This window comes from Drosophila willistoni, chromosome 3R (assembly GCF_018902025.1).
Source record: "Drosophila willistoni isolate 14030-0811.24 chromosome 3R, UCI_dwil_1.1, whole genome shotgun sequence".
NCBI lineage: Eukaryota > Metazoa > Arthropoda > Insecta > Diptera > Drosophilidae > Drosophila > Drosophila willistoni.
Genome location: NC_061086.1, coordinates 6119068 through 6130638, shown reverse-complemented (window position 1 = coordinate 6130638; position 11571 = coordinate 6119068). Strand labels below are relative to the sequence as shown.

The 11571-nt window shown below is 37.1% G+C and overlaps 1 protein-coding gene across 4 annotated transcripts in view; it reads right to left on the bottom strand.

Annotated features, from left to right (window-relative positions):
* Nucleotides 1–900: 900 nt before the first annotated feature.
* Nucleotides 901–11571, bottom strand: part of LOC6651651 (aminopeptidase N) — a 31876-nt gene continuing 21205 nt past the window's right edge. For 2 of the 4 annotated variants that reach the window (XM_047010239.1, XM_002072987.4), the window contains 9 exons: nt 7046–7229; nt 6439–6753; nt 4508–4867; nt 3014–4444; nt 2826–2949; nt 2571–2761; nt 2337–2504; nt 2128–2271; nt 901–2058 (listed from right to left, as the gene is read on the bottom strand). In XM_047010239.1, the coding sequence (XP_046866195.1) occupies nt 1803–2058; nt 2128–2271; nt 2337–2504; nt 2571–2761; nt 2826–2949; nt 3014–4444; nt 4508–4867; nt 6439–6753; nt 7046–7229 (3173 nt within the window). In that variant the 3' untranslated portion in view covers nt 901–1802. Of the gene's footprint in view, nt 2059–2127; nt 2272–2336; nt 2505–2566; nt 2762–2825; nt 2950–3013; nt 4445–4507; nt 4868–6438; nt 6754–7045; nt 7230–9402; nt 9745–11571 lie in introns of those variants that run through there. The other 2 variants (XM_023180877.2, XM_047010242.1) reach the window with 2 other exon arrangements.

Genomic DNA, 11571 nt, shown 5'->3' with positions numbered 1-11571 from the left:
GTATGTTGGTCGTGTGCAACAACTTGTTAATAATACTGCTCCAAGAAGTACAAGAGTTACACCTTTTAAGAATTTGACAGGAATAGAGATGCGTAGTCCTGATGATCCCGAAATAAGAAAGCTGATAACCGATTCGTTAATAGAAGAATTAGACTGTGGTCGTGATGAGATTAGAGCGGAGGCTCGAAAGAATATTAATGATATACAGCAGGAAATGAAAAGGACGTTTGACAAAAACAGGAAATGGGAAAGAAAGTACAATTTAAACGAGTTAGTGGCGATTAAACGTACGCAGTATGGGACAGGTCTAAAGTTGAGAGGTAAATACTTAGGACCGTATAAAGTCACGAAGGTGAATAGGCACGGTCGATACGACGTTGAGAAAGTTGGCGATGGTGAAGGACCTTGTAAGACCTCAACAGTGGCTGAGTTTATGAAGCCTTGGCTAGGATCATTCGGGTCGAATGACTTGTCAGGGCAGCCGATTGTAGGAAATGAAGTGTCAGGCGGGCATAATCATGGCAATCGAGCAGTAGCTAGTGAGCGAGACAGAACGACACGCAGCGGCCGTACCTATCTGGTCGACTCACTCATTGGCAAATAAAGAGAAGCGTTGATTCGCAATCGTACTCTCGCCTCGATCACATCGCGCACCCAAATTATCACTAAGGCCATTTAAATAATATAAAATATACATATGTATTCTTAACACAAAGAAACATTGTTAATAATATAAGACTTAACAAGGAAATCACATCCTTTAATAATATTGTAATAAATAAACCGGGATAAAGTAAATCCTACATGTATGTATAGTCAAATCCATAGCTTTTGAACCAGCATCGTTGTCTAAATATAATTTAAATTCATATTATAGTTTTCAAAAGAAACAAACTGTTGTTAAAATAATGTTACATAGTTTATTCGTTTTTCAATTTTATGTATAGGCTTTAAAACTTATATATACATGGTTACAATAGTGCAATAAGCGATTTGCTATGACAGTGTTATAAAATATACGTATATTTTCATATGTTTAATAAGAGCTACTTGTACACTCATAAATATATATTTTCATGTATTGTATATTTGTGTTTTGTGTGTATTTGTTTGCTTTAGCAACATTTAAACCATGCATTTAAGGACACTGATCTGTAACAACATCATTTGGCCATTCCTTTCGCATTTCACACGATTGTGTTTCACATAATCATCATATATGTAGAGTATGTGCTTCTAGGAGACCTCAATAGTGCGGTTCTATAACTACGAGATATAATATATATGTATGTATATATAAATTTTTGGTTCACTTAGTGCTAGGAACGGGCTTATGTTCTAATATGTAGACTGTATGTAAGTAATGATTTAAATTATTATTCAGATAGATTTTACTTAAGCAGCATTTTATAGGAATGAAGTGATGGATATTAATAATGTGAATAAAAGATGAAATGGCGAAACTATTTTATACATAATATATATATTTATTATAGGAACGTAAGAACTATAGTAAACGCGAAATAAATTACAATACCGCAAATGTAAGCAAACGGAGCCCGGCCGTAGATATAAAAATAAAACAAACAAAAAAATAATATACAATTGCAAAAAGTAAATGTATGAATTAAGTATGTTACCCTAAATTAAGTTGGCTAACTTACATATTTATATCACTTTTCGCAAATAATTCGTTTTTGTTGTTGGATCAGAGAGTTTTGGTTTTAAAAAATAAATTTGAGGCTGTTCAAATGATTAGAAATCAACAAAACTCGAATATTTGGTAGAGTTAAATTTGAAGTCTAGAATATATTAATCTGGAACTCGCTGACAATACTTTCAAGAAAAGATTTAAGCTTATCGTACGAGTGTGTTCGCCAATATATGTTATCGTTGACCTGTTCCATAGCCAGATTGATTGCTGATTCAACAGCCTTGAGACCCAATTTGTGGCAATTGGCGGCTAGAAGTTGTAATTGCTGCTTGTGATAATCTTTGTTCATGTAAATGGTCAGCGATTTGATCATTTCGGTTAAGGTGGAAAAACCATCGCCATAACTGCAAAGTTTATAAATCGATAAGTTAGTTTGGCTTACAATTCGAGTTATTCGTTAGTTAGCTACTCACTAATCGGCAATCTCTTTGATATTAGTTTGTAGGAAATCAAAAGCAATCTCATAGCCAATGGCATTAGTGGCCACAGCTCGGAAGGCCAAGGCGCCATCCTGCTTCAGAATGCCAGAGGTCGAATTGATGGTCATATTGAGGTATCTGCAAAAGGATAATACAAAAAATTACAACTCAATTTTTTCGTTGTGCGTTTTTTAGCCACTTACTTGGACAAAAGCCATGGCTTAGACGTACAACCCAATGACGTTAGGATCTCTTCCTTTTCTGATGCACTGGTGGTACGCTTATATTGTTTGTAGGCAAAATACCATTCCGGATATGAACCCTCTGACAAAGCAGTACAATAAATCACCGACTTCAGGTTGGGTTTGATGCTGTAAAATCATATAGCATAAGTTTTTAAGATGTGTGTTTCCTCATATACAAGAACAGAAACTCACGGATTTTTCTTGGCATCCCGCATCCATTCTCGGAATCTCATTTGTGCCACCTGCGTACAGCGATCGTAGTTAAATTTACAGGCAAAGTTTGCCACCAAAGCGCGATGTTTCAACTGCAGATGAGACTCGTTATCGGGTTCATTCAAGCCGTAGTGATCAAAGGCGGGCCGAACTATAAACTTCATAAAAGCCTGAAGGTGGAAAATATTAATAAAGACAACAAAAACTATTATTCTCATGGGAATAAAAATTTACCCTGAAAGTCTCATAAGCTGGTTCGCGTTTCAGATTGTAAATGAGATAGTTAAGTCCTGGCTTGGCCGCACTCCAAAGTAGTTCATCATCAACGGATGTATACAACTCCAGGAGGAAGGTTAAACTGTTTGAGAAAGATACAGACATCGTTTAGCCTTTTAATAAACTCTTAAAATATTAAAGCTTACGGTATATCATAGGGCAAATACTCCGCCTGCGACAAGTGAAGTGCATCATCCAGTAGCTGAGCTCGTGTTATCCTTGGCAATAAGGTAAAGTTCTTTTTCAATGCTAGCCATGAGACCGAATCGTAGTTGACACGATAGTATCCTTGACGATTCAGATTCAAATAAAGAACAGTATTGTTGTTATTCGTTTCTTTGGTAAATACATCGGGAATGACAAGCTCCTCCTGATCTTTGGTCAACCAGTGTGTTGGTATATTATCACCCTTGTGCAAATCATCAGTTTCGAATGTGATTGGTATGAACCATCGTTGTTTATCCAATGGATTACGTGCTGGCAGAAGATAGCGCTCTTGGCGAAGCACTAAATTAGCACCACGTCGTTCTACATTGACAACCGGATATCCTGGCTGAGTTATCCAAGAGTCCATAATGTTCTTCACATTTAGTTCCTTGGGTAAAGTTCCCATCTCATGGCCATGGCGGGTGAGAAAGACCCAAAGATCATTGCGATCGATATTTGCGTAGGCAAACGTTTTTAACAAATCCTGGGTGGCAGAACGGAACGCCTCGTCACCCACAATGGAGTTAAGCATTCGCAACAGAATTGTACCCTTGGAATAGCTAATAGGATCAAAGATTCGCCTCACATCGCTGGTTGACCTAACATCAAAGGAGATCGCATGGGAAGTGTTGTCCGCATCATGTTGCATAGACTCCTTGAACTCTAGAACTGTAAAGGTATCCATAATTTGAAATTCTGGATGGGCCTGGTTCAATGCCTTATAGCTCATATAGCAAGCGAATCCCTCCTTTAGCCATAGGTCATCCCAAGATTTAGGTGTCACACAATTTCCAAACCAAAAATGTGCCAACTCGTGTGCGATTATTTGTGCCACATACTGCATATGTTCAGAAGAAGACGCCAGTTCCTGATCCTCTGGGACCAACAATGCCGAATCACGAAACGTAATTAATCCCCAATTTTCCATGGCTCCAAAACCAAAATCAGGCACAGATACCAAATCAATTTTTGGTAATTTGTTCTTAATGCCAAAGTACTCCTCGTAGTAGGGCAAGAATTTACGAACCATCTTATAGGCATAGTTGGTCATATCCACGAAATTGGGCCGTGTCCAAATCTCAACTCGTGGAAATAGTTGACCATCCGAATTGGCATATTGTGAGTCAACCATATTGGAAACAATGAAGGCCACCAAATATGTGGGCATCTTGGGTGTAGTCATGAACTCATCACGTATATAGCCCAATCGATGTGTGTCACTATGATATTTGGGCATATTGGAAAGAGCCATGCTCATGTTGGAGTTTCGTACAATGCTTATAGTGAAATTGGCTTTCATGTCGGGCCGATCGAAGCAGGGAAAAGCGCGTCGTGCATCAATTGGCGAGAATTGTGTACTAATCATCCATCTGCAAAGGGAGAAGAAAATTATTGTTAGTTAGCCAACCGGAAGTCTATTCTAGGCAACTTACTCTGTCTTTTTGGTATCCGGATTGATGTAACTTGTCTTGTAGACTCCCTGAAGTGTGTCCGTGACTTGGCTGACAAAGTCCAAGCTCAGTGCAATCTTCAGTTGGGTTTCACTGGCCAAGGACGGATTTAGTTTGACCACAAATGAGTCATTGTTCTCCCCATAATCACTATCGAAATCCAATTCCACTTCATCCGTCTCATTTCCCTCCAGTGAACGAATCACTCGAACATTGGAAATGCTTACATTATACACATCCAGCACAATGGGCTCCCAGCTGGTGATTTTAGCATCCCTTTCGATCTCAATGACCAGGCTTCCGTTGTTAGTCGATGTCTCAACATTTGGCTCAATGACAATGCTGCAAATAGCAAACAAGACAAGCCAGAGATTAAAAATCGAATAGAAATAGCATCACACACACCAAGTGAGGAAAAACATTTGCAAATGACTGCCAAAAATGTCAAGTTGCTTCAATAAAAAATGTGTCAATCAATCAGTCAGATAATAGAATGCATGGCCTGATATTGGGCAAGATTTTTGGGGAATGAATTTTGCCATTAGTCTGGCTCTGAGGCGATGGCTAAATGCTATGCATGCCATAAAGTGCATCAACAATCAAAGCAAACAAGAATTGAAAATGTAAATTGATAAACGGAATGTATGGTCGAATAACGAATTTCTCATGCTCTTTATGACACATCTAGATAGTCCTCTCTGAGTGGGCAAGATGACTTGGATGGACCCTCTAAAGAAGTTAGAGTAGCGTGCAAAGATTGAAGATCAATTTTCCCTCACAGCTTGCAAACATATGCCAAGAATTCAGCCGCATCAGCATCAAGGGGGCAGACCCCATGGGTATCACACATCTTCTTGTCTTGTATTTAATTGAGGCGATTGGTTTACAATGCGCTCATGTGCAATGTGCATTGGGGCAACCAGGAAGCGAGCTTTAAGCAATTTGCCTTGTTGCTGTCTTCATGGCGGAGGCTGGGGGCATGGTCAACGCTTTGATCACCATCACCCAGCTGCAAAATCAGTTGCCATCGATCCGTATGAACTGCATTGCACTTGCCACTGCACAGACAGAAGATTCACATCTTTGGAGACTACATGCTGGGCGCAAAACTAATACCCCGTCTTATGTTTTCTATGTCAATTATATTAATGGATGCGGCAAGTTGCCTACTGAACAGCATTAACACTCTACCAGATCCTCATATCTAGCCACTCTAACTATCTGGCGCATTGGGTCATGCCCACTGTCGGCGTATTGCGTGATCTTGTCTTCTGATCTATGCCGCGTTTGCGTTTAATTTTAAAGTGTGCTTACTTTCATATCCAAGAATAGGATAAAATTGAGAGACAGAAGTAGTCAAAAGACAGTAGAAGACATTTGGAACTTGAGAAAAATGTAGAGGATTAGTCTAGAGCCTTATTAATAGCTGCCCAATCTAAGAGTGTTGACAATTTCACATTCTTGCTTTGTATTCTGGATAGGTCAAGGTAACTAACTCCTGCAGGGGCTAGTAAGTGCCACAATTTGTGGTCATGTGTCAACGTCGTTGACAATTTCTATTTACTCAACTGGAACCTAAGAATCCTTGACCCACTTTAAGACCTACAACTGCAATGAGTGACCAAAATGTCAAGGAATGTCAGAGAATATAACATGACTTCAATTGGGTTGGCATGACGTGTAACTTAATGCTGCCATTTAACTTATATTTTTATATACTATATAGAATACCACTTGAAATTGGTATACAAAAAATTAAAAACTCAAGTTTTAGGTATAAAAAAACTCTTTGAAATTTGAGGAGAAGCGTGCTTTGCCTGTGATATCAAATGAAACTTGTGCCGGATATTTATTCATTATCTTCTAAACTTTAAATAAAGTGCAAAATGATATACAAATCGTCTCTGTCTTACCTGTAATGAATTGGACGCCAACCCTCATGGAGTTGAAGGAGGCGATCTGTTGGTTTTGTTATATCATCGCCATCATCGTTGACGCCCTCTGACTTGACTACGGGTATATCACCGACTGGTGGGACTATTGTTTTTTCCTCCTCCTTAACAACAGGTGGCACAACAACGTTTTCTTCATCCTTAATGCGATTTGGCGATGACGTTGAAGTATGGAAATTATCTTTTAGCCAATCTGGTACATGAAATTGGGCTGTGGCCACTGAAGTTGAATTTCCCTCAGGATGCTCCTTCGATTGAGCTTGGGCGGTTATGTAGCTGAAAGTGGGAATATACTTTAAACAATAGTTTTTAAAAAGACGCCAAGCCCTTCCGCGCCTTGAAATGGATCTGAGTTAAGAAGAGGTCGAAAGCAATAATTTTGTTTGCTTATATTTACATTCGATTGAGGTCAGATGGGGTTCAACTGTCAATTAGCACGCTCCGTTTGCCAAAAACGTTTAATAATAACCAAATTGACCAACAACCACACCCAAATAGTCCTTAACTGATTTTGATTTACATTCAACTCTGGGTTAGGGTAGGGTTAAACACCCAACTGATTACTCACCTGGGGTTGGCTTCCGGCTTGCCCAAGCCATGTGATGTTACGAAATAGGTGATAAGAATCGAGAATATCAGAATCACAACCATTATGAAAGCGGTAACAACCAAACAAGGTTTGGATACATAAACGCCCGATGGTGGACCATTGAAGACATATTTTTGTCCATTTTTAGTTTTTAACTGACCGCCTGAAATAGTTGGGAATCATAAATGGTATTAGACATTGGATATGATGTACACTTCACATAGCTTAAACAAATTAAATGCTGGGTGTGTGTTAAATTGTTTACACAGACGCACGAAAAGAAAATTCTGATCATGCCATTGCATTTATCTTTAACAAATACAATTTTCGTATAATTACAATGCATGAATAATAGCAATCATCAAACTGATTTATAGCATAATTCAGTTAAGGGGGAAATAAAATATGTTAACGGGCCCCCATTTAACAAGGTGTCGATAAAGTCAGAAAAAGTAATTGGATTCCATCAGGAGCACCCACCCGGCGTCCAGAGTGTATAGGTTTACGATTACGAAACTGACAAAAAATGTTCATTGTTACGGGACAACTTGGAGATATTGCTTAAGAGTGTATACAGTGTATATTGCTTCGATTAGATAAGAGTATGAGGAATAATATTTATCACAAGAATAAGGAAGTATAAACAGGTGCAAAGCGAGTCATGAGATATGAGAACTAATCTAGAAATCTTCAGATACTCAGCTGATAAAGTGTACTAAGTTTTGCCCACTGTTGAACTTGGCCAATGAAAGAGGCACGTGCTGAGAATTTTCAATTATTAATTAGCATTTCGCTGGACTTTTTCAATTTGGAACATACATATGTAGATATGTGTAAAGGTACCTGTTCAGGTAAATGGGCGTTCTTTTTTATGTCGCTTTTTATGGTTAGCCAAAGACCTTTTTGAGGGGCACATAGTACATAAAATGTAAGTGGAGTGTCAGTCACTTTTTCAGTTTTAATTAAATAATTTAAAGAGGTTAAGAATCTTTTTCTTCGTTTAAACAAGTATGTACAAATAACCGTGCACCTGCAGCTAATCTTAGCCGGAACATCTGTCCGCTGTTTTGGCTGCTTCTGCTTTGATCTTCAACTTCAAATAGACCAATGGAATTTATGTTTTGTGGCATTTGAAATGAGAAGAAAAATAAAAACCTGCACCTACATAGATGTGAACTAATTAACCGAGCACCTTTCTTTTCTGTTTTAAATAAATCGAACTGGCCAACTGTAACTCACAATCATGTTGACTTGTTTGTTCGACTCGATGAAAGCTTTTCAAAATTTTCCTGTTTTTTTTTTTTGTGTTTTTTCGTTTTCAGTTTTTGCTTATTTATTGTTGGGGGACTGAATGAAGTTTCATTTCATTTTTCTCTTTTTTTAATGAGCACACATGTTCGCCCGATCTGGTTGATTTTTCATTAGCGTTCGTAAATTTAAATATTATGTACTAGACTCTCCTCCCATCCATGGCATGATTATGTATTTAATATGCATAAGTCGCCACGATAAATGAAACATTTAAATGCAAGTTAAGCTTTTTCTAAATGAAGTGAAATTTTGAGTTAATAACATGCGTGAGGCGCCAGTTAGCTAGCGACTCCCCGCAGTCTAACTGGGACACTGTACGTGCATACTATTACTTAAATTTGACATTAATGACGGAAATAAAATCACACCCCCAAAATATGGCTTTAATATCATAATTTTTTTTCTTTGTTTTTTCATGTAGGTAGCATTTTTCTATATTTCAAGTCAATCGGATATATATTTTTAGCCAAGATATTTTAGATATAGCCAAGTTTGTAAAGCAGTGGCGGATCTAGATGTAGATGAAGCGGAGAAATCGATATTGAATATCAGAATAGAATCTCGTTTTTGGCAAAGGAAATTTTCCTCATCTCTTCTCTTGAGTATGTTTCATTGAAAAGGTTCACCTGATGGGCTTAAACTTTATATTTAAAATATTTTTCGTTCTATTTTTCTGATAAATTTTTTTAACATTATAGACAATTTAAGTCGTAGGCTGAATTGGTGGTCCTTTTTGTCAATTATGTTAGTTTTTAAAATTTTATCCTGCAATATTTCAATATTTTCATGTCGATGAAATCAAGAAGTATGATGGATTCTTTCAAGGGCTATACCCGCAATGCACATTATTCAAGTGAACTTTAATATAATTTAAAAATTTTTAGCCCTTTGGATATATGTATGTAGATATATCTGTTTTGTAACCATATATTCTTACTATAATTCTTAACTAATATAAGATAATGTAATCATGGACTCTACCTGGATATTATTGGCATAGTTATTTGAAATTTCGAAAAACATACCCAAAAATCTATCCTTTGATATATAATCGAAATGTAAACGTTTTCTTATATTTTTCGTATCGTTGAATTTAAAATTACGCAATTTGGTGACAAATCCATTAAGAGGACCCCCCGTAGAAGGCGGAGGAGATCCAATGGCTGATGGGCTTGGTGGCTGTGATGTGGACGATAATGATGATGCTGTTGTTGTTGTTGTTGTTAGGGCAAATGTAGCGATTGGAGGATTTGTCAATGATTTGTTGTTGCCAGACGCATTTGTTGCTGTTGTTGTTGTCGTTGGCGCATATATGGCGGATGCCCTTAATGCATTTGGCTGTTTAGGATCTGTATAGGATGTGATGGCTGCGCAGGATGTGGAGGAAATAAAGCAGACAGGAAGACAAACACAGAGAGAAGGAGAGGGAGAGAGAGAGAGAGAGAGAAAAAAATGCAGTATATATATTTAGCAAATGAATTTATGTAAGCAATGGTTTTGTTTTTTATCTTTTTAGTTAAATGACTTATTAATAGCAAAATGTAATGAACGAATTCGAAACCAATAGAAATGAAAAGCAAAACTTATTTAAGTGCGAGTGTGTTACGGGGTGTGGGGGCAAGAGTGAGGAAAAGTGTGGGGGTAAAGTCGTAAACGATGTCAATGAGCGATCGCAAATTAAAATTTCAAAAGAATTTAATCAAGTTGACGCCACTGACTGTGTGTTATGAATGGTTGAGGTTGACGGATGAGGGTGGAGTAGTGCATTTAGCACGTGTCGGCCACATTGTGGCTATTGCCATTTGCCAATCAAATGAACTTGTATGTGTGTATGTAACGCCAAGTTAATTGCATTTCATTTGGCTTTTGCCAGGCGCCCCCTCCCCCTTAAACAAACAGAAATGTTTGCCACATTTGTTACTTAAAATAAAATCAACGAACCGATTGAATTGACTTGGTTCACCAGCTTCCAAAACATACTCAAATCAGCAAATTTATCTATTTTTAGATTTCAGCGAAATACCAGAGTATTAATAAACAATTGGAATAGAAACCCATCTACGAATCACTTTGATGATTAGAATTTCTGTTAAGTATCAAAAGTCGTAAAATCAATATGCCATTATTATTATTTTCTTTCAATTTTCGATTGAGAAACCAAGCAATTGCAAAAAATTGCCAATTTGATTTTTATCAATTGTGTTGATGAATGTAAAACGCTTGTTAATTTATTTTTTCCCCAATTTATAAAAAGTGCAGCCAATTGTATTTATATCACTATAAAATATTTAAGTATTACGAAATTGCCAGTCAATGACTTGAAAATCAACAATTTCGTTTGCAAAGTTTGCACATTTTTTATTGCTGAAGATTGTATACCCTTACTTATCTTACTTATATGCATATATTGTCTATTTATAATACACTTTTTACACTTTGGTCTATGCTATAGGGCACATTCATACATATATCAGATATAATTATTAGATTAAGATTGGTATTCTTTTGGTGGATTCCCAACTAAGTCATATGTTTATTTGACATTACTTTTCAAGCTACCTGAAAATGTATATAGTATAACACATAACGTGACATTATTAATTAAAATTGTTTAAATGTTATGCGATGGTAGTTTATGATTTGCCATTCAAGTTTATTCAACATTTTAATTAAGCCCCCCTCAGCCCCTCAAACTATTCTCCCAGGTAGCAACAAACGCACGAAATGTGACTTAATTTAATTGCGTTGCTTTTGGTTTTTTTGTAAACTTCTCACCCTCAGTGCTTGGTCCGACGAAGGTTACTCTATACTCTCTATATAGAGTGTGGCGTTTGTAAGTGACCTTATTCTTTTTTGTGTGTGTTTCTTTTTTTTTTGGCGCCCATCTACTACTTTGTCTTCTACTTCCCAAAGTAATCTTCTCTCTGCGTGCAAGTTGCACGCGCAATTTTTTATTATTTTATTTTGTTTTTATCTCGCCGTTTGCATAGCTAATATAAAATTAGGTTGAGCTAGGTTTTATGACCGAGGATTGCTTTGTAGTGTTTTGTGTGGCGTCATTTGGTAGTCGCCGGTCGTCAAAATGAGAATGAGCGCTAATTTAATTTACAAATTAGCCGAAGAAAAAGAAGCGAACAGTCCGAAAATCATGCAAGTTTTGTATTTTATGTGGGCACCTGCAAATACACTAATAC